Source organism: Camelus ferus, chromosome 1 (assembly GCF_009834535.1).
Source record: "Camelus ferus isolate YT-003-E chromosome 1, BCGSAC_Cfer_1.0, whole genome shotgun sequence".
In the NCBI taxonomy this organism is placed as follows: domain Eukaryota; kingdom Metazoa; phylum Chordata; class Mammalia; order Artiodactyla; family Camelidae; genus Camelus; species Camelus ferus.
In genome coordinates, this window is record NC_045696.1 from 88528553 (window position 1) to 88552576 (window position 24024).

General features: G+C 43.6%; 1 protein-coding gene and 1 long non-coding RNA gene across 4 annotated transcripts in view; one reads left to right on the forward strand and one right to left on the reverse strand.

The window, feature by feature from the left end:
• Window positions 1-24024, reverse strand: part of PPM1L (protein phosphatase, Mg2+/Mn2+ dependent 1L) — a 265389-nt gene that overhangs the window by 10295 nt on the left and 231070 nt on the right. For 2 of the 3 annotated variants that reach the window (XM_032485169.1, XM_032485156.1), the window contains exons 3-4: window positions 6018-6146; window positions 2082-2243 (exon numbers count right to left, since the gene is read on the reverse strand). In XM_032485169.1, coding sequence (XP_032341060.1) covers window positions 2082-2243; window positions 6018-6146 — 291 coding nt within the window. The remainder of the gene's footprint in view (window positions 1-2081; window positions 2244-6017; window positions 6147-24024) is intronic. The other variant, XM_006194882.2, reaches the window with a different exon arrangement.
• Window positions 21329-24024, forward strand: part of LOC116665443 — a 49454-nt gene continuing 46758 nt past the window's right edge. Inside the window, exons 1-2 of the long non-coding RNA XR_004322068.1 lie at window positions 21329-21587; window positions 21871-22088. This is a non-coding gene — a long non-coding RNA (uncharacterized LOC116665443). The remainder of the gene's footprint in view (window positions 21588-21870; window positions 22089-24024) is intronic.

Below are 24024 nucleotides of genomic sequence, written 5' to 3' on the forward strand. Positions count from 1 at the left end.
CGTGGTTGTAAAATGAGGACAACATCATCGACCTCATCAGGTAGGGAAAGAGAATGTGCGTAAAGCGCTCAGCTTAACTCCCGGCAGAGAGTGAGCACACGGTAAACGGCAGCTGGTGTTGCTGCTGTTGTGGGAAACAGCCTGGGGGTGGGGACAGAGGGACCAACGTGTGTTTGGCCCAGGCTGGTTGCAGCATACTGTCACACAAAACAGGAGGGGGAAAGGTGTCCTGCAAGGAAGGCTGAGGTCAGAGAAAACACACATAAAGATAATAAAGCCAATCATTGTCCATTAAGCCCGGCTGTAAAACACACCCTTGACGCAGCAGGTTAGATTAACCTCCTTGGGCATGGTGCCCAAATTTGCTTCTCTAATGACTGTGGGGGTGAGGGAGGGTGGACGGTGGGGTGGGTACCACAGGGAAGAGGAAGGAGGATAAAATGGGAGTGACATTTCAGAAGGGAGCGCTGGGTGCTAACGTGACATTTCCAGATGTACTGTATACATATTCCTGCCTGAGCTTACACCGGAGGAGGCTCACTGTACTGCACATCCAGGGTCACAGTGGATTCATGGGGAGGTGGTGTTTTTGTAAGTAGGGAGGCTCATCAAAGCCTGATAGATGCTCTGAAAGCACTGTTTGTTCCATCTCATCGCCAACCTGACCAAAGCTTTCTTTAAAAATTATTCTGCGTCTCAAGCAGTCACTGAAGCGGGAGATAATAATAAAATTCAACACTTTTGAACTCAACAGTATAGCTCCCTACTGGGAAAACTCCAATGCTGATTAGGTCCTGGGCAGAAGCTGATATGTAGAGATTGAGAGTCAACCTGCAGATGCCCTCAGGCAGCAGGGGCCCTTCCTGGGCAGAGACCCAGGGGACAGGCACCCTCAGCTGGGCTTGCCACTTGGCACATTACAGAGCCTACCTGCCGTGGCTGTCAGTCTGGGGAGGGAAGGAATCCTGCTCTGCACAAATAGAAAAGAATCCTCCCCAAACTGAATTTTGAAAATGTAATCATCAACTGATACTCTTCCTTCAAGTCTTTGTCCCAGTGTCACCTTAGTGAGTCCTACGCTGACCACCTCCGATCCTCCCCATTCCCTTGCCTGCCTCATGTCTCCCAATAGCAGTCATCACCTGGGAACATACAAGATCATTTACCTATTTTTACTTATTTATTGTTAGTATCTGCCTATCTACTACCTCCCCTACCCCCACCTCGATTCCAGCCTGTAAGTTTGTATCCCCAGCCCCTAGATGTTGAAAGAATGAATGAAAAAGGGGTTCTTTCCTCCCCCACCCCCCAGCTGAAATAGTTACTTAGAACAGGCACTGAGCTAGGAGCTGGGAGTATAGAGATGAGCAGACCAAGTTCCTGCCTCAAAGAGCTCACAGTCAGAAAGACAAGACAGGTGAGAGAGCCAGGTATGTTCGGACACTGTGAAAGGAGACCTGAGAGGTCTGCACAGGATGCCAGGGAAGAGCAAAGGGATGTCTAACCCAGGCTGGGGGAGCTGTTGGCTCAGTGTGACAGGGAAGGCTTCTGAAAGGACACCCTTAAAAACGGAGTCTTAAAGGACAAGGACGGTGTTCTCCATTGGACAATGGGGATGGTACTTGCAAAGGCACAGAGGTATCAAATCCATGGTTCATTTGGTGACTGGCTGGTGGTTTGGCATAGCTGGAGGGAAGCGGAGTATGGTGAGCAGGGGCTTAAAGATCTCATTAGCCTTTTTTCAGATGGAGGTACTGTGGACTGAACCCGGGACCTCGTGCATGGCAAGCGTGCGCTCTACCACTGAGCTGTTACCCTCTTCCCCCACCCCATTAGCCTTTTAAACTAAGGGATTTCTTGGTTCTTTTGGAATCTTTGGCCAGGAAGAAGGGCAAATTCAGTGGCCATTCATTTCAAAGAAAATAATACAAAGTCCAGTCTTGGCTGCCTTAGCAGCAGCCTCTGTACTGATCGACTCATCACTGGGTAACGGAAAGTTATATCTCCCAGGGCCCTCTAAGCGAGCTGCCTTGTTCACTAAGCAAGACAGCAGACGGTCCTCAGCGGCGTCACCAGCTCACCAGCTCTCTTTATCCTCTTCCTTTCCTTTAGTTGGTACGGCTTGTGATCATGAGACAAAGGAATGGCGTTCCCATCCTTGTCACACAGGACCCCCCGCGAGTCACCCACGTTGGCCACGGTGAGGTCTTTATCTGACAGCAGAGCAATCAAACACGTTGTGCCTGAAAAACAGAAAAGAGAGGCCATGTAGCAGGTCAGCAGTGCTTTGAGGTTAGGCTGCTTCTCGTGGTTACTGGATGCTTCAGTCATTAAAACTGCTCCTGCTGGGTGAGATTTTGACCCCGGCCACTCTGGGAATGATGGCTGTTCACTTCAACAACACTGATCAGATCTGACAGCTGATTTAGGTAACCATGTTAGAGTGTCACTGAAATAGACTAGGATAACATGATCATTTTCCCAAATCACTGTTGTCTCTGCTACTCTTGATCTAAATGCGTATCACACTTAGAAGGATTAGGAGAGAATGAGAATCACTTTGAAGCTCCAGACAACTGATACTTATTTTCTGCTTCGTGTTGGTGCTCAGTTTCTGTGAAATCTCAGTTAAAAGTGAGGATGGTGGGGGTTGGGTGGGCACCTCAGCTGGAGGGCCTGGAAGGGCCAGTAAATGACAGATGCCAACAGCCAGTTCTTCTAGAGTCATGGAGAACTGTGGGATGAGCTCTCCGCAAACCTCTTGCTCTTGGGACAAGAATGGATAAAAGCAAATGGAATTGGACAGTCTGGTCTAGTTGGAGGCTGCCCTTATCACCTGCCCAGTGCCCTCTGTCCAGCCCCCTCTCCTTCCCCACCACTTCTGACAGTGTCACCGAAGGTGCAAACACCCGCCGCTGAGATGCACAACCCATTAAGCTCTTCCTTCAAACTGATAATGCTGTTTGTTACTTGTTAAAATTATTCATCAATTAGTCTTCATTAATATTTAACCTTCTCATTAAGAAGGTCACATTTCACAGCAGCATGTAAGCTGCATCTAAACAGCTCTTTCGTCTTCATAGAACAACAAAAAAGACTGAATTCTTAAATAGACATAAAGAATAAATACAGGTTGATATCAAGAGGGAAAATCAGGAGCATATTCAGCTACTATTGTTCTAGTCGACTTTCCATTCTAAAGCCTGTTTAACTCAAAACTGCCCTGATCAGACATGGAAACACATGAAATGTTGGTTAACTCAGGATTTCTGACATGAAAAGCGTTGTGAAAGGAAAAAAATACTAATCTTGAGGATTATCAAAGCAAACCACAAATCTTTTACCTTTAAAAAAAAACTGTAAGAATGAAAATATAAACACAAGAAGAACAATTCATATGATTAGAAATCGTTATTCGCAGTTTTTGATATTAGTTGCATTTTGATCTTCAACAATCCTTACTTTGCCCTCAAGCATCTGACTGTGTTAACTTGTCTAACACAGCGAGAGCACGAATTCTCCTAGAATGAACATTCTTAGCGTTTGAGAGGTGAAATGGAAACACTGTGTTGTCAGATACTGATGGCGCTGGGGCAGTCTATCAGTACAACCCTCGGAGTTGTCCCTCTCTAAGGCCCTCTTCCTCCTCACCCTGTGCACTTTGATAGAGCGTGTTCCTGACTTGGCTTCCACCTCCACCTCAGTCTACACCGCTAGCCTGGTTGACACTCTTGAGGTCCATACTGGCTGCCTACTAGGCATTGCCATTTGCCTACATGGGATCTGGAAAAGGCTTTGGGGTCTCTCTGTGAAGGAGGAGAAGGGGTCCACCTAGAGGAGCTATGAGCCACTTCTCCACCCCCTTTTCAGCCAGAGCAGCCTGACACCCATCTGGAGCTCTCTTGAGCTGCTGTGCAAGTATTCTCTTTAAAAAGGGGAGAGGTCATTCCTATAGCTAGAAAAAAAATTGAATTGTATCTGTGATGAAGAACCACTGAAGGGTTTTCAGCGGGATAGTGATCTGATGAGAGTTGTGTTTTAGAAGATTATTTCAGTGCTTTGTGGAAGATAAACTGGACGCAGGGAGAACAGGCAGAGTTTATGAGGGTCTGATTTAATGCAGTAAATGCAAGGATGGAGGGCAGGGGATGGATTGTTTACAACCAGAATGGATAGGTCATGGAGAATAAGGAAATAAAGGAAAGGGGTAAAGTCAAGGATAACGTGTGTCTAGGAGGGGGAAGAGGTGCTCCATGGACAAGGAGATGTCTGCTTGGGGCTCCTGGGAAGGGCTTCCTCTCTCCCCGGAAGAGACACAATGCAGAAAACGACCCACTTCTTTGGCCTCGTGTGGCTCATGTGTTTCCCAGAGCTGTGGCAGCTGTCTTGCACCACGAGGTCATGGCCCTGCGCCCAGGAGGAGCAGAGGGGTGAGGAGCCTGGGTCCCTGAGACATCACCGAACTGATAAGCCAGCCTGTTCTTCTTCTCGGAGACACTAAATGTCTCTACTGCTCAAGGCTCTTTCTGTTGGGTTTTCTGTGTTCCCTGTAGCATCCTAACTGATCCTGAGGCTTACAGTGCAATAAGGGGCTTCTCTTCTCAGGGAGAGATTTAGAGTGGTTGCTTGGCGGAGGCACAAGCAGGACAGAAAGCAAAACAGGGCCCTCCACTGTAAACAACTCACTGTTTCGGCTTTGCAGTCTTAGTTTGGGATTACAAAAGACAGTTTATAATCTAACCTTACACGACAGCCCAAACTACAGTGCTGCTGAGAAACTCCAGAAAAACATTGTGCCCAAGAGAAAAGGGGAAAAAAATCACTTTTTCTACTTTTTCTTTTGTATGTGTAAGGGAAGATACCCCCAAGATTCTGCTTACTGGTTTTGAGATAAACATATCCATCACAGCACAGTTTATCAAAAATACCAGAGTCTGACAGGATTACATAATCCTGAACCTCAGGTTGTTTCTGTATCAGTAATTTAATCTAGATGATAATGTAACTGCAAATGTGGAGGATATCTTGGATATTTAATCTAATTGTCTGACTTCACAGATTAAAAAAAATAAACCGAGAAAGTAAATTCACAAACTAGACTTCAGTGTCCCAGCTGAGTGAGGTCTGGCAAGTTATTTAACTTTTAAGCCTCAGCAAATGTCACCACAATCCACTCAGTTGCTCAAGCTAGGAGTCATCCTGGGTTTTCTTTCCCTCACTCCTGACATTCAATCCACCATTAAGTTCTGTCACTCTTACCTCTAAACGCACCTTAAACCCTTTCAGCTCTCTTGTTCCCATTGCGCCAACTCTAGGCCAAGCCACTGCCGTTTCGGCTAGCAAACTGTTTCAGCCAGGTCCTGCATGGTCTGGCTCCCGCCTAACCTGTCCAGTGCTGTCAGACCACCCTCTCTCTTGCTTGAGGCTTCCCTTCTGTTGCCCAAATGTGCCAAGACTTTTGTTGTCGTTGGACCTTTGTACCCACTGTTCCCTCTGCTGAGTATCTCCTGTCAAGGACAGGGCTGACCAATGCCTGTGGTGACATCTCAATTCAAGTGTGACATCTTCAGAGGCCATCTCCGATTGTGGGAGCTTATCTCCTCTTTATTTTCTTTATTGCCCTCATAAGACACAGTTATGTAAATACCTCGTTTATTTATTTAAACAATTTAATGTCAGTCTTCTAAAGTACAGTGTAGATTTCACAAGGGCAGGGATATCACCGTCTACTTGTTTTCCCTCCTGTAATCCTGAGGTCCGGAACATTTCAGTATTTGTTGAATAAACAAAATGATAGATGAGTGAATAAATAATCACACACGGTCTCCTTGGTCCTGAGCTGACATTATGCTAAGCTCCCACTGTCTTGCTCTGAGCATGCCAAGCCAGTTCAGTACTACACCGTACACCGTCTTCTAGAGACTGCCATGGCAGGGAGATACCCAGCTGTAGCCAAATACATTTTACGCACTGATCAAAACATAACCACGCTCCTGTCCATGTCTGACCATGCTCACCGCTAGGAGGTGGAGAGAAGTTCCAGCCTAGGCCTGCCCCGAGCTCCTTCCTCCAGCCCAGGCTCCTGGTCCAGTGCAGTGAAACAGGGGTGGGGCTTCCAACCTCACCAGCTACCAAAGCTTTAACACCTTGGGAAGAAATAAACGTGCATCATGGTGGTCATTATGTGAGCAATCCGTGTCTGCTCCTGACTTCAATTTGTACTTCAGCAAAGCAGGCACGTTTTTGTGTTGTTCTGTTGATTCTTGTTTTCCTTAGAGAAAACACACAAATGCCAATTATTCATCAGGCTATTCCTCTAAACCAGCATTCTCTCTTCTGATTTAATTTCTGGGATGCAGACAAAGTAAAGGTACACAAGAAAATCTTTCCTGGGCTTATCTCAATATTTGCATTGGATAATATCAGGCATTGAATTCATTTGATGAGTCAAGCTTGAGAAAAATGTAAAGCTTATAGTGAGGGTTAAGTAATTTGGGGTAACACAGGCATCTTTTAAAATCCTAGTTTAAAACTTTCTGAGTTAATAATAATGTAGTTACAATAATTTGTTCAGTGCTACACATGCCACTAAGTGGCCCCCAAACACACCTGCAGTTGATTTCCTGACACCTCAGGGTGGGGGAGGGGCAGGCATTATGCTTCCCTTTAAGCAGATGCATAAAATGGGATTCTGGGACTTCGAGTGTTGTATCCACAATTACACTGCCCAATGCATGTGTACTGAATGACCAAATGACTGAAAACCCGGGAATCCAGAACTGGTGCCTCAGTAATAATGACAATGATAGACCTACTGCTCAAGCATTTTATTATAATGCTAAACATTTTATTGACATTATATAACTTAATTTGCACTACCTGTGAGGTAGGCGTAATTATCCCCATTTTACAGATGGGGAAACTAAATCTCAGATAGGATAACAACCTGCCCAGGTCACAGTGGACTGTCTGACTCCACTGGGCCAAGCCTTTTGATAACCTCCCCTCCTTCCTCCTCTGTTCTCTTCCTACCCCCAGAAGAAATGATTTCTGTGGCCAGTTTCTGCATTTCTATGTTTTGTGTAGTCCTCATCAACTCACCCCCTTTTGTAGTATACCCTGGTACACATTACAGAAAAGTTTTGTCAATCAGGAAAAAAATTAATCAGTGTGACACGAAGTTCCTTTACTATAATAAAACTGTATAAACTGCATTCTGTATTAACTTAAACAAAGCTGTTATATTTCAAGTTCTCCAAAATGATTTAGCAGAAAGCATCTGAACCTCCCCAAGTAAAAAACAAGTGGCTTGGACTAGTCCACCCCTAGGCCCTTTTCAGTTTGAATGTTTTGGAGGTCTTGGATTGGAATTGCAAACTCCAGTGCCTTCAGAGGAGTAGGCCAGATAGAAGAAAAAGCTCACGGTCCTCTTGGAGTAGCTTTACCCCACTACTTTTGATAGGAACAGGGGTTCTGAAAACTTTCTACTCTAAGAAAGCACAGGCATGATGATAGGAGACAACTGCCATCAGGTTTCAGTGCTGGGTCTACAATAGCGGGTAGTGGGGCTTGCAGCCAAGTGGAGAACACATGCTAAGCGGGCAGCATTTCCTCACCAACGAAGATGGTTGCCATGTGGGAATGCAGGCCCATGGTAAACAGTTTTTCAGATTTTTCAAGGGAAGCCATTTTTATGTGAACTCTCCTGATTTTTAAATGTTGGCAATTTTTATTTAAATAAACAGTGCAAGCCAAACAAAAGGCAACTATAAGTCACATGATTCTGTGACCCACTAGACTAACAGCCTCTTTTAGGGCAGGGTGATGCCTTATTCATTGCTGTCTTCTTATCACAGTGCTTTGTACCCTGCACAGACCCCTAATGCTGGGAGAGGTGCTAAGGACTGAGGAGGTGGTAAGGGAAGCGGGGGTGCTTTGTGATGTATAACTTGCACTAATTGTACAATTCACACCTTTGTACTACGTACATATATCTACTCTAATCATAGAAATATACCTACTCTTGTTTTTAAAAAAATATTAACAGGGTTACCTAGGGAATGGGATTTTAGACCACTCTGTTTTCTTCTTTATGCTTTTCTGTATTAAGATGAATTTAATATGTTATTTAAAACCACAATTTATTCACAACATTTCAGGAGCATATTGACTGCATAAGACAGAGTATTGAGGACATAAAACAGAAAAAAACAGAACTGACAAATCATGGTAGTAGATGGTACAGGTAGAAGAGAGGCCCAGAGGAAGAGCAGTGACGGTGATGACAGCATTCCTGTCGACAGATGGTTCAAGTTCAGATTCAGATTCGACCATCAGTGGCTCCCCATCAATGGCTCAGTGACAGACAAGCGAGCCTCAGCTGCCTTCAGGCTCCCCCTGCACAGCCTCACCTCACCTCGGCCACTGCCACCTACAACTTCTCCTCAGAGCAGAACACCCTGCCCTGCGTGCCTATCAAGACACATTCCCCTCCTCTCCTTGCACTCCCGCCCCCTCCTCCTGTGTGCACACAGCTATGACTTAAAAGTTGGAGTCAGGAGAATCCTTATTTTGTGAAAGTTCTGCTTACTGAAACATTTTCTTATAAGAGTGACACACGGTTTCACCTTTTCTCAGGTGGGGCTGGGAGGCTGGGTGGAAGGGAGGAAAGTGCAATAAACATGCCTCAGGAGCCTTGCTTCACAGAGCAAGTGGACCCGAACACACTACCAAACAACGAATGACACATCGTTCATGCTAATAGTGACCCCCTCCTCCTACCCGTGACAGTCTTTTGTAAGAGAATAAGGGAAATTGCCGTTTTTTTTTTCTTCAGGAAAGAGAGAAAGAAACCTGGGGTGGGTGGAGAAGAGGGGAAAGAAAGGGGAGGGGACACACACACACACCAGAGAGAGAAAGAGAGAAAGAGAAAATGTTTCAGTGAAGGTGTTACAACCGTCTAAAAGCCATTCATTATACACAGCATAGGAGAATCAACACATTTATACGATAAGGAGAAATAGGTTTATCTTGGAAATGTTTGACAATGAATGTTAGTTCAATAACACAATTCCAGGGCCTCGATGACACCAGAACCCGGTAACTGACACGAATTACAGTGGTGTGCAACATGTTGGAAACAGTGCAGGCAAAGCCAGTCATTAAAGAAATCATCACGAGGGATGGTAAGATCGCTGTTGGCAGCGGCTTCGAGCCCCCACTTCCCATAGCCAATACTGTGATAAGCCCTGAAACACAGACAGTGCCAGGCAGCTCGTGGATAAGACCCCCCAGCCCCAGCCCCCGTCTGCACAATCTCTAAGTCCGCCAAAGTCTGACCTGCTTACAGCCTCTTCACCAGTCTGGTAATAATTAATTATGCCATGGCAGAGACAGACCTGTCTGGGACAATCCGTTGTCTGGAAAACTAAAGAGTAAGCTCTAATCTTTCCTTCTTTATTCCTTTTCTCTCATCTATTGCCTGAGTTCTTGCACCCTCTGCTCTAACTTCTCTTGGAGGCAGGCCCTCTTTAGAATTATATTCACGTGCATGGTTGGAGCCGGAGAATCACCTGACACGTGAGTCTAACTCCGCGCAGGAAGGCTACAGAATTCACACTAATTAATTCATACTGTAGGTCGATAGCTTTATTGTGATGAGTCTTGTAGGGAGAGTTTGAAAGTTATTTTACACTCTTCTATGCCTTGAATGGAAAGTTGTTTGGAAGAGCTCTAGGTGTGCAGAGACATGTGCGGGTCAAACTACGAGACCTGCCATACACTGTCCAGTCTCCGGGCTCACTCCTTGGCGTAGATAATCTCTTTCATCCTAACAGCTTATGAGGTATTATTATCCCCATTTTACGCATGATAAAGCTGACATTAAGAGACTGGCCCAAGGTCATGCAGCTGGTAAGGGACAGAACTTACCCAGTAGGTTGCCAGAGTATCGCTTTCAACCTTGGAGCAGGCTGTCGCTAGCCCACAGTTATTGTTTTTGTGTAAACCAGAAAAAGATACCTCTTTCTTAAGACACTTTACTACCATCTCCATCAAATGGCCATAGTACATGTTTAAGTTGACAATGACCTCAGTGTGAACGGTGCCTCCTAGTCAAACAGGCACCACGATGTGGGTAACTCTGCTTCTAGGCCATACCCTGCTCCCGCCCACCCCAGGAAGGAAGGACCATGGAAGAGGCTTATTCAATGAGGAATCTCAGCAGAACAGTACATTATACGTGTTCTACATCACACAGAGACAGGTGGCAGCCCGAGTCCAACCTGAAGGGTTAACATTGACAGCAGCACACCTGAGGCCACAGCTGAGTGTTAGAGGACACATTAAGGCCTTCTTACACCAAGACCTGAAGTACTAGGATGGCAAACTATCTTTGTGGGTTTCCAAATAGCAGGAGTAGTGACAGGACACACTGTATACGGAGGGAGGCTTATGTGAGGCCCCAGCCCCACCCATGGCAGCTCCCTGGGTCTTCCTTTGCCACCTCAGCTTCCCCTCATCACATGATGAAGGGCAGAGAGGCAGAAATAACATTCTGTGTGAAAAAAAGTCTTACAAATTATAATTTTTTCTCCATCTAAGATTTTTGCATAAGCAAAAATGTCAACCATTGACTGACACTGGCTGAATGTGAGGCAATTAACTTAATGACAAATTTTATCATTTTAAACTCTAGTGCTGGGGAGTCTAATTCCAGATTTTGATATATGTGGGCTCTTCCTCAGCAAACATACAGTAATTAATAAAATGACTAGAAGAAATAAGAAACGGTGTACAAGTGCCAGAAAGGTCTTTTGTGCAAATGAAGTGTGACACCTTAAATAAGAAAAATAACCTGTTTAATGAGGTGGGGGATAGAGGGAGAGAAAAGGTCATAATTCAAGCTTTTAAAATCTGATGGAGTATTCATGAAACGTTCACACTTCACCTAAGTTAAAATATAGACGCGTCATCTGATGCTCTTGAACGCCATTTTGAAACTGAAATGTTCCTTGACATCACATTTCAATTGCGGCAATAATAATGTTTATTTCATTCTTAAGTGTGGCCTGTGGACCCCCTTCTAATCCTTTCTTTTCAGTTACGGGTTAAAGAGAGTCCCTTCCTATTCAACTGACCACATGCATCGGGGAGTATTAGAAAACCACGACAGGTCCTCTTACTGCAGGAGACCTGCCTCTAGTCTCCGGCATGACTATTTTTAGGTACAAGCAAGCACTCAAGCTTTTTTGAAGCTCATTAACATACTTCTCATAACTCTTGCTGACATTTAGTTCAGATGATAACATGCCACTGAAATTAATTTATAATTACATAATCACAACCTGGATTCTAAGACTAGTACCTTTTCATGGTAAATAAAATTAATTTCATGGTTCTTTGATTCTTCTTACATAAGCCAGAGATGCACTGGCTATATTTTCATGTCTTCCTGGTATCTGAGGAGTCTTCAGTGAGAGATCTCATCTCCCTTTAGGATTCCCAGCAATTTACAAGGACTGCTTCTGTATCTTTATGAATGCTAGGGAGCGGGGAAAATAGGAACTTCTGAAATTGAGCTTTATTAAATGGTGCGTTTGCTTTTTAATAAAACGTGGAGAGAGAAAAGGGGAGAAGCTGGAAATGAGAGGTGCAGCCTGATTCATCCGGTGTTTAACAGAGAATTGCACTTTCTTTGACCTTTTTTTCTCAGCACAGAATCAACCCTTTCCCTCTTGTTTCAATTAAAAACAAACCTAGTCTTGGAGGTTACTAAGTTATCTTTATTTAGATTGCCATAAAGCTATCAATCTATTTATATATATGTGTGTTGGAAGGATGACATTTGGAGATAGTAATGGAAGTCCCTGCCCCATTGTGTGTATGTGACCCTCTTTCATTCAATCTGAGGCACTCATTGTCCCAGGGAGGATTAGGATCACTGTCGCTGAAGTGTACAGCCAAGAAAGTTGTCATGTCAGCTCTTGAGTTGCAAGGAGATTGGAAACTTATAAAGAGACGATATTGTCAAGAGAAAAGTCTTTTTGAGCATCCATCAATCTTGGTTCTGGACTAAACCACAGGCGTATCAGGATGGAGAGATTTTTCCTGCCCATGAGTCCTCTCTTTCTGCTCCCCTGACACATAAGGCTGGGCAGGCAGGACGTGGTGATGGAGAGAGTTGGAGGGAAGACATAGAGAAAAACAAGAGGGAGTCTTTGTTGTGTGGTTCTCCAAGAATTACATGGAGCTCAAAGCAAGGAGACCTAGTCCTTGCTTTCCAGGGCAGAGCCCAAGAAATCATAAGCCTTTGCCCCAGTAAGGAGAGGCAACGGCTGAATGAGCAGCTCACTTCGGCAGTTTAGTGGGAAGCAGAGAGAGCAGCTGAGATCTGCTGGGCTTTCCCCGAGGGAGGAATGGCAACTCAGGAGCTTCAGAGCCTTCCAACCACAGGTCCTGGAGACCCCGGGTCATCCCAGCAGATGCCAGGATAGTAACTACATCCTGACACTTAGATCATCCCTGGGGAAAAGTGAGGTGAACACACAAAATCAACTTGGTATTTACACATAAGAACATGAGGAAAAATCAGGAAATTGCAGCACATACCTGGAAACAAATACAGCAAGATTTTAGTAACAGATCCAATATGGACTCAAAATCTGCTAACTTCAGTTCTATTGAGACAAATTAAGTTATATTTCAACATGTTTATTTTGTAGCTTTGCTGTGTGTGTATGTGTGTGCGTGTGCACGCCTGCCTGTCTGTTGCACATTACATGCCTTAAATTTTACCCTGGCCTAGAGAGTATGAAATTTAATTTTTATAATGCTACAGCCAGGACCAACAATGTTTGCTAACCAAATAAGACTTCCCTGGCCATTGAGTTAGTTAACGTATATCTGTTACTGAAGAATTCCAGCTGGATGGAAAGAGTCTCCAAAGCCCAATTTGTCCTTGTGAAGCATGCCATTGGCAGGCTTGGCAGTCACACATAAATTATTTTCAGATGATCTTGATACAGGAAAAATGGGGCACGAGAAGTTGGCCATGTCCCAGGTCTCAGGCCAGTCCCTGGGAGGCGCTAAGCCAAGGGAGGGTCTTTGGCTTTGTGCAGGAAAGAATTCAAGAGCGAGCCGCAGTTGAGTGAAGGTAGACTTACTCAGAAAGATACACACTCTATAGACAGAGTGTAGGCCATCTCAGAAGGTCAGTGAGGCCATGAGGGATTGGGGGTGTTTAGTTTAAAGTAAAAGTAGATACACAATCCATAAGCAGAATTTGGGCCATCTCGAGAGGCAAGAGGTGAGAGGTGACAGCCTCAGAACATGGGGTTGTCTAGGAAAGTGAGATCAGTCATGAGGTGTGGGGGTGGTTAGTTTTTATGGGCTTGGAACTGTCATGGTGCCTGTGGGTGCCATTTAGCATACTAATATTTTACAATAAGTGTATGTTGAAGCTCAAGGTCTACTGGGAGTTGAATCTCCTGCCATCTTGGGCCTAGTTGGTTCTAACCAGCTTATGTTGTATCCTCAATTGCTGTGTCATTCTTTCAATGGTTGGGCCCTGCCCTCTTCTCTCCTGTTTTAATCTTTTCCATCCAAACAGAACACAATCACTTATATCCCCATTTAAAGGGATAAAATAAAAGTTGCACAATTATGTTCATTTAGGATAAATAAAGCCAAATCTAATCATGGGCCGATGTGATCCAATAATTATTAATTCTTCAGCTTGCTTTCAAAACTGACTCTAAAGCTGTGTCTCCAGGAAGGCTGCTGCCTCAAAGATCTGATAAAATCCTGACTTTAATTCCATCTGGCCCATCTGGACACAGCAAAAAGTGATATCCTATCTATACATCTACAAGTGAGAAAATACAACCATGTTACTTCATGAAAATGACCCTCTTTCTCTATCCCACCTCTATCTCCTGCACCTAATAATATAAGATTGGATATGTGTGTGTGTGCATGCACATGTGTGTTGACTAGTTTTATGTTTTTTGTTCCCTTATTCAGTGTCTACTTGTGCAAATAACTAGGTTTAGTACTGGAACAATAAAGATGAACAAGATATAGTTCTTAATCCCAGGCACTTCCTGCCTAATGGCAAGATGGAACCAGACCCTTAGAATCCAGCATAGTAAACGCTATGGCAGTGTCATAAGAGCCTGGGTATGAGGATTGCGGTGACAGCAGAGAGGATAACTGGGAAGAAGTGAGACCTTAACTCTCTCTTGAAGACGTAACAGGATAAGGAATTTGCCTAGCCTAATAGGGTTTTTTTTGGCACAGAGGAGGAGGTAAAGAAAGAATCTACAGGATAAAAATGAATGAAAAGAATAGCTCGCTACAAGGGATTTCTTTATATTCACTTGAAAATGAAGAACAGAAAAATATATTTGTTTATACACCTTGACTCAATAATGCCAATTCTTGAATTTTACCCTAAGGAAATAATCAGAGATGTGCACAGGCTTCATATATATGGACTGACCTCATATAATTAATTAACAATAAAACAACAGAAATAACCAAAATGAGTAGATGTACATGTATCATGAAATATTCAAATAATGAAGTACTATATGGACATTAAATACAGTGTTTCTGAAGAATCTATTGTGGGAAAGTGCTCATAAGTGAAAAATAAAACTGTACTTAAAGTTTCTTTACAATATATTACATTAGCATTTTACTTGAAAAACTGTATATAAAATATTATTCTAATTTCATTTACTTCAATAAATACATATAGTATAAATATATGCAGAAGAATATTAGAATGAAACAAAAAGAGATAAGTTATTACATGTTGATTTAAAATTTTTTAAAAAGATTTTTCTAAATTTTCTACATTCAGTGGGACTCATTTACAGAAGTTATTTCACTTTAACCAAATTCAGTGCTTTTTACTTTGGTGTTCCTTGAGGTTAGTCATTTTCAGCCTTCCTACTGTACTGAGGGTCTTCTGCCACAGTCTGCGATGACTTGTCTGGATTTTTTTGTCGAGCTCTTTGATTTTCCTCACTGAACTAAGCTGCCATTTTAGTAACAAGACTGAGGCTATGCCTCCCCTGTTTCCATTTTGGCCAATGTAATTCCAGGGAAAGAAGGAACAGTGTCAGAGGGACTGCTGGCCCCAGACTCATCACGGGTAGGGCCCAGAAAGCGCCAGGTTTGTGACACCACACTTGTGTGACACTACCATGTGACATGATTAGATGCTGCTGCCCAGAAAGGGACAAGGGATGACCACAGAGGGCAGAGGGCAGCAGGCACAGGCTGATTATGACACACTTCCTGCACCGGAAGCCTTGACCAGGGAAAGCCAGTCCCCTAGGCAGCAGGTGGTGAGTCTATTTTTGCTTTGGGCCATGGCTGAGTGGGTGCCACATTACAGGAAGTGAGGCTTATGGGAGGTGGGGGGCAGGGACAAAGGAAGAGGAGCCTCAGGATGCCAGAATCCCAAGTCACAAAGGGAAATGTCATTCACTAAAGAAGCAACAGTGGACCAGGCACTCTACTTGCTGCTCACACATGCTTGATCTCGTTTAGTTTTACAAAAATCCTGCAAGTTTATTTGTTGTATAATAATGTTGCTATTATTATTATGATTATCATCATCGTCATCCCTCCATTCTACAGATAAGGAACAAGAGGCTCACCAAGGTCTCACAGCTTCTGAGTAGAAGAGCTGGAATTTGAACCCAGGTCTGACACCATCAATCAGGCTTTAAAATTTTTTCTCTAAGAAAATGTCATCAGGAGGGTGGCAAGGAAGCAGTCAGTTTTGCCAGCAAATAGCTTTATTTGAGGATTCTTTAAAGTTTATATTTGCTTCCACTGAAGAGCAGTACAGGGCAACATACAAACCAGATATTCAAAGAAATCTTTCTGGTACATATAGTATAGGGTGTATAGGTACAGTATACAAGTGATGTATCAAATACAAAAAAAAAATTTTTTTTTAAATTCATGGCTGAACTGGAAGATAAGTATGTGATTTTCTTGGAGGCTAGAAACAATACAGTGAAAAGCCCAAGGAGTGAGGAAGCAGAGCTTCTCAGTTTGGAAACACCATCGGACATACACCCTCTCCCGAGTCCCTGAGGCTAAGCTGCTTTGAAGGAAGGCGGCCCTGGGGTATTTAAGGATGTACTGTTTCCAGTGCATCAGAGAGAGGGTTGGATGGTTTTCTGAGTTTTCGAGGTAATATCAAATACTTCTTCCAATGACCCTGAATGATGTCATTAATTTTCATTTATCAAATAAGGCAACAGGCTCAGAGACTATGATTGGTGGCTGGTTTGCAATGAAACCAGACCTTAAGCTGCATTTCAGCTGCTCAGTCTAGGACTCCGGGCACCTCCCCAGAACTGGGGTATATTCCAGGATGCTAGCTTGAGCCTCTGTTGAATAAAACCTAAAGGCTCATGTTTTTCGAGTGTTCAAAGGAAGGCTTCCTCAGCAGTCAGATGTCGAAGGGTTTAAATGGACCCTTAAGGCATCAGCTATCAGAACATAAAGGAGCTGGCCAGGTCGGTTAGGAACAAGATTCTATCATTAACTAGAGAACACCGGGTTCTAAGTAGGTCCCCTCTTGACCCCCAAGCTGTTTAACGTGTGTACTGCGGGAGGCATCTCTTGAACCAAAAAATAAGAACACTTCAAGGGGCATAACCTCCATTTACCTCAACACTACTCTCGGGATCGCTGGAAAGTCCTCCCTCTGGTTGAAGCTTCTCACAGCCCCACTGCCCTTTTGGGCCCACCCAACGTTGAACAGTCTTCTGAAGATATTTTTTTTTCACTTGTGCCCACTCTGATTTCCAGGCAAATGTAATGAAGTCAACCTCTGACTTGAATAGATAGCAAGGGTTTAAACATTAAGCGTGATTCATGTAACCGAATTTTGTTTAGGGCTCCTCCAGGTGGAATGTTTCTCTCTACCTATCTTACTTCTGCGAGTTCCTGAATAAGCAAAAAGTTTGTAGGAGCCTCACTCACACAGGGTTGGCTGTGGCTTACAGACAGCACAAAGCGGCCAGGCAACAGGGACCTGGGGGTGGGAGAGCATCTCAGCATGGGGCTCCTGAGTTGGTCTGGCCTCAAACAGCCCCTGAAGGAGTTCTGAACCCCAGGGGGGCACTGTCTTGACTTGCTGGGTTTCTGCCACTCTGGCTGCAACAAGATTCTGGCTGAGTTTATAAATGATGCTTACCTAGCCTCTGAACCCCTCTGCTAGCCAGCCTGCAGGCTAAAATTATTCATTCATTTAGCAGGCTTTTAACAAGCACTTTCTGCTAAGGCATTCTGATGCGAGCCAGGGGCTCAGGAAAAAAAAAGATGCAGTCCCTAAGTGAAGTCACAGTTTAATGGGGGTGTCAGAGGGAAGAAGACAGAAAAATGATTCTATTATGGTTGAAGTTGAGAGAGGCAAGCCACCGAAACCCATCTACAATCATGAGGAGCAGATATTTGAGCTGAGTTTTGCCTGATCAATTGGAATTAGCCAAAGTTGCTGGGGAGGGAGCTTGGACTGGGTGTGCGTGGATGCTCTATGCTTGTGAGTGCATGGGGTGCGGGGAGTTGAATAAATAAATGAATTAAAGGTTTTTTTTTCTCTCTTCTATACTTGAGAAAGATTTTTGAAATATCCTTTTAATATGATGATGCCTAGGACATCTGATTTAACATGCGTCCAGATATGTCAAATCTCAATATGGAAATTAGTGACATTAAGAAATGTCAAAACTCTCAAACATCACTGAGTTGCAGATATGATTATATAGACCCAGGAGCTATTTAAGAAAATCATGCTTAGGAAAAAAACATAGAGAAGCAAATTCCCAACCTGACTTTAGAATGTTCACAAATCATCCATATGGAATTTTCTGATTGCTTAATTAATAGTAAAGACTTTCACCATATGCTATAGTGCTCAATTTCAGCACTGTAGATAGTAAATTACTGTACTTAATTTTCTCTTGCTCTATTTTCAGTTCACATGTTTAACCTTATGGAGAGTTAGGGAATGTATTCCTCTTGCTCAGTTGCCAATTTAAACTGACGTGGAATGGGAAATTCCCAGCCCTGAAGAACTTAAATTAAGAACACACGTCATGTCAGTCCCTTGGTACGATGGCTGAATGACACTCAGCTGAGGAGTTCTGAAAAAGGAGCATTTGAGCACTACTTACTAATTAAATCTCTGAAGCTGTGATTCAGAAACAATTCTAAAACTGAGCATTTTACTTTAAAATTTTGAATAAAAAATGCTGAACTGTCACTCCTTAAAAGAAATAACTTAATGTAAAGAAGAAAGTAAAGGTTATCCAGGCATAGGATGTATTTTATTAAGCCCCAAGCAACTGGCCAGCCATCACTTTTCAAAGCATGATCATGAACTCTGGCAAATTCCTGCTGCCTGAGAAAGGGAACACAAATGGAACAACTCACCTTAGACCCAAACCTGGTAGATTTATACTCAGTTTCCAAAGGGAGTGTATGTTGCTGGGGATCCAGAACCAGCTTTCTGGAAGTCAACTTTTAAAGATCCAAAGGCTTGCGGAAATCAGATTTTAGCATTTATATTGGAGAAGTTTATTGAATTCAGGCTCCATTTTGCTCAGCAGATGGGAAGCAGTTTTGTTCAGCGCTTTCTACTTGAATTTACCAAATGGTAGAAGTTATATATTATTATTTAAAATGTGAGGTACGAGCCTCATAAAATTCCAAGAGAAACCGAACCTTGGAAGTTTCAATGCTAAAATAGCTTCAGATGAAAAAAACCCATGCCCCCTCCTTGCTGCTTCCTCACTCAGTCACCCTGCTTTCTAAGAGGGCAGAGCGCTGGATCACTTTTCCAGGAGAGTCCTCAGGGCTGTCTTTTAATTGGTGAAAGGCAATTCTGAAGAAAATGGAAGACTTTAACATGATTTTCAGGCTAATTACTGAGGAGGAGAGACTGGATTATAACACACACCAAGAAGATGTGCTTATAATAAAGAGTAAAAAGGTATTGGGATGGAATCAATTTTGCTTTTTAAAAGAAAAATAAAACTCTCAACCATATTTACAGTCATATACAACCTACACCAGCCCTCTGTTGTAAATTTACGTGAGGTGGTGTGACTTAGCCTCTCGCTGAAGGAATGGACACAAGAAAGTCACTTACATTCTCGGCAGGAAAAATGGGCTTGTCACATTTCTTTTTAGTCTTAAAATCATGGATCTCTGCTCTGAAAGCAGAATTAAATGCACGTGGAATGCCCTGACTGATGACCACAGTTGATAATGACTAGGCAAAGAGACGGAAGGTAACATGAAAAAAAAGAAAAAAAAAAAGGATAAACATGACGAAATGCATACTCAGTATCACAAACTCCTCCAAGCTCTGCGATACTTAACTAGCACCTGGCTTAGCTCAACCAAACTCTATGACTATCTCTGTAAAAGTCACCATTTACTGAAAGATAGTAATAGCTCATTTATTGAGTGCTTACTCAGTATCAAGCATTGTTCTAAGTGGTTTAAATGTATTAATTCACATAGTCCTCACAGCACCTCTATTAATGATACTCTCATTATCCCCACCTTACAAATGGAGGAACTAAGACACAAAGAGGTTAAGTAACTTGCCCATGGTCACCTAGGGAAAAGATGGGACTTGAACTCAGGCACCCTGGATGGAACGTTCACACTATTAACTTCACAAGGGCCTGATCTTCTGTACTTAAATATAAATCTTTAGTGTCCAGTTGGTCCCTGTATTACTATTCCATACGTGCACTCACAATCAGCCATCCCCCACAGGTGAACAAGTTAGCAATAAAGACATGTCAAGTCAGGAAGTATATCATATGAAGAGGATGGTCAGGGAGATCTCTGTACACCACCACTGACTCAGATAATTGACAATGTCCCAAAAGTAGTTCTGTATTTAGGACTGATTAGATTCTGATTTTCCTCCTTCTTAGGAAACCTGAGTCCTAGCTTGATTCAGACTTACTGGTATACCACTTCCCTTTTATTTCTGTGGCTTCTGGTGAAGAAAATAAAAGAGAACATCACAGGTACAGCCTATTAACCAGAGACAACCAAGAAATGCTGAAGTCAGCTGGTGGACTACCACGACCCTTTCCGAGTATGTTAGACCATAAATCAAAAAGCACCACAAAAGAGACTAAAGTGTTCAACACTGAAGGATGTCCTGAAGACAGCAAAATCATCCGTTAGGAGTGTCCTGGAACTGAGAAAATGGAACCATTTGTAGAGTCACTTTAACTCTGGTGTTCCTAGCAAGAATCGCCATTAATATCTATCCACGACATGGTTTTATTTACTTGAGAAATAAACCAATCATTCTGACATGAGGTAAGGTTTAGCCTTGTACGTCTCCCATTTGTGTCATTTAATCTTGCACCTCCTATTCTTTTTATTCATTCTTTCAGCAAATATTTCTCTATCAACAGCAACGAGAAGTATCTTGCCTTCCAATGATGAGCTACGACAGGCCCACTCTGCTTCTGAAGACAGTCAAAACCACTTTCTACAGACTTAAAAGCAACGCTTACTTCTCTCAGAATTAGCTCTTTCCTCTGTGGCCAAGGGGCCCTGTACCACACCAACCATGAACATTCTACACATGTGACATCAAGTTTGAGAACTTCCTGTATTGCCTTTAGTTTACGTTACAAGCAGAAGCAAGCTCAGGCAAAACTGAGATGGCCTGATTTTTGTCTCAAAGGATCTCATCCTCTCGCTCCTCCCAGGGGTTGGCGGTGCGGCTGGGGTGAGGGCCCTAACCACATCCCCCAGCACCCAACACTTTAAGGTTTTTCTCTCCTGAGGCACCCTACTCAGGTCTCTTTCTCACAAGCAATGCTCCAAGCCTCCAAAACCTCCCATTTTCCTACCCTTTCCCTCCCACCCCAACCCCCTCTTCGGGATTTCTATTACTTTGGTTTGAGGATCCTAGGTGTTCGAGGAACGCTGAATTAACAGAAACCTGGTGTACTAACACAAGGTCAGGAATCTGCAATGGCAGCAGTTCAGGGATTGTCATATGCTAATAGGAGATGTGTATTTGAACAAGGAAACTTTTTCTTTTTCAAGGTATATCAGGTAGGTGATGACTAACTCCATTTATGTGTAAGGACAGCCCTTATAATAATAAAATTTTAAGTCATTTTGGGTGTTCACAAATTGCTCGGGGGTGGAACAATGAACCAAAGTGAGAGCAGGAACTCTTTGAAATACTGGAATACCCAATCCAACAGGATAGAATGTAGAAATTTCATTGCTGCCACTTATGGGGAAAGGGACTGGCCTACTTGAACCATTTGGAAAAGTACTTTTAAAAATTGGCCTCCTGTGTTCAAGCCCTACAATAAAATGGGCTGGGGGAAGACGGGAGGGAGAAGGGAGACAAGGAGAAAAGGCCACTTCTGTTAGACTTTGCTCTCTTCCCCATCTCCCCCTAGGCAGAGGAAGATGCTACTGATGTGCCCGGCTGCCCCATTTCACACTCCGTGGCGCCTAGAGAAAAGCTGTTTGGGATTCACCCGCACCATCAGCAGGTGAGCTAAACTGGCTGAACCCGCATCACAGAGTGTTGCTGTTGCTGCCTCAGGATACAGAACACATGGCTGCCATCAACAAAAACAAGGAAGAGCTGTTCTGCCAGCGTGTGATGGAAAGGACACGAGCTTTAGATCAGACAACTTGGCTTCACAGTCCGGCTAAATGCCCCCAGGCAAATGAACCAGGCTCTCTTGTTTTCAGCAATACATAGCAAGGTCTAAGAAATCACCTGGCACATAGTACTCAGTGGTTGTTTGTTCCCTGTGGCTTTCTTTCCAGGTCACTACAAGGTTATCCTAACCCCTATGCTTGGCTTGCACCTGTGGTATCTTCCTGAACTTTCTGCCTTAACTGCACCTGACCTTTGCCTAATCAGACGGATAAAGGACATCTGATTGCTTCTTGGTGCTTCTCAGAAATACAAGCTTCTTACCTGCCTGAATTTCTGCCAGAAGGGACCCCAGCGGTCGTCTAGCCTGTGGTTACAGCTTATCAAGGTACTGAAACTGAACGGGGTGAAGCATTGTGGGTCTCCACTTCAGGAGGGAGGCTAGGCAGAGGTATTTAGATAATCTTGCCTAAGATTAGAACAGTCCTTTAACTTAGAAGTCTTGTCTGACACCTCATTCCTTTTCTAAGGGCTGGTGGATTACACTAAAGGAGTGACCTCAGGAAACTTTCCTTTTTGGCTCAAGGAATGCTGTTTCTATAGCCTGTGTTGTGATTAGAATATAGTAAGTATGTTAGGGACTGCCTTTCTTTTATTTCACGTAACTTAGGATTTTGATATACAAATGCTGTTTATGGGGAAGGACATATATTAGCTTTGAAAAACACATTTGGAAGCAAAAATATTGGAAGCCTGGGCCCATCCAGAAGTCTGACCCTAACTGTGGTCCTCTAAATACCCCAGTTCCCACTTCGGTATCTCTTGATAATTGTTGTGACTCTAACGGGGACAGGCGGTGCTGGCTGACTGGGAAATGGGGGAGGTTATTGTAAAATGGAAACCAGGAGAGTCGTAAGGTTTTGTCTGAGACAGGCGTGGAACAGCTCATAGCGTGCACCCACGGTATCGGCGGGCATGAGGTCAGTTTCCCAAGCCTCCAAGGGCTAGCTTGGCCAGGCTTTCCTCTGTGGAGGCCACAAGGTGGCCGGGGGTACTGACACCAGGAATATAATCAAGCACACCCTGTTATTACAGCCACTGAGGCAGAGAGGTTTAAGGTGCACTCTTTTGGTTTCTCTTGTCAGTATTTCCCTATAGCCTAGGGAGGGGGAAATTCCCCGGGCTGTGTTAGCGGAGGGGAGATGGTTCCCACAAAGTGGTAGGTATAAAAAGGAGCTCCTGGAGGTAGTGATAAACAGCAAAGTCAAGAGAAAATGGTAATACGTTAAAATTCTCTTTTTAGGCTAAGACGAACGTAACTCAGAGATTATTTTGAAGCGTCTATTAGACTTTCAAGATACTTTTGATGTTAATAGTGGAAACTAAAACTATCCTGCCTTCATGTAGCTTTCTTAAAGTTTAAAAGTGCTTTCATGTACCTTTATTTATTTGAATTTTATGACAACCTTATAAGGCATGCAGCCTGACTTTGTACAATTCCGTTTTGGCATCATTAATGGAAATAATTAAACTCTGGAGTGAGATGGGCAGGGGTTTCAAATCATAGCTCCTTACTTACCAGTGGGCTGACCCTGGCAAGTTAAGAGCCGTCTGAAACTCAGCTTCCTCAGTTGCTCATTGAGGGGCTCTTTGCTGTTACTGCCTCAAGGGTGCTCCACAGGACAGGACGAGAGAACCTCCCTGGAATGTTGGCCAGGAGGAACACTCAGTAAGTGCTATGTCCTTCGTGTGAGACTTCAAACCCACACCTGCCCTTTCACCTAGCAGCTGCCGTTACCCTATTTAGTGAGGTTTTTGTTTGCATGTGTGCTGGCTCTGACACTGGAACCGAGATGAGAAAATAGGCAAACGATCACTGTAAGTGCAAACTGGCACTGGGAGTGTAACACAAAACCACAAGTGTACTGAATGTGATGAATGAGGCTTCTTAGTACAGCTGACCTCCCTGAATCCACACCAGCCAGAGTTCATCAAGGTTACTGCTATTACATGGAGTTGCATGTTAAGAGTACATTATTGCATCAATTAAAACTTGATAGGGCATGCACACTGACCTTTGTCAGCATCCTGGTAATTTTTTATTAATGACCGCCTCAGGCTTAGGGTACCTCTCCTACCATTCTGCCATCTGGGAGGGCCTTTCTGTCTTGGGTGTCAGGTACCCCTGTTTACTCACCTGGGAGGGGCAGCAGGAAGAGGGACGGTTATCAGTTCTGCTTTGCAGTATGGCTGGGATACTTAGTAACAGCAGATGCTAATCCAGCCCCACTTTGCACCAACCTTGAGCTGATTTTCTCCTGGAT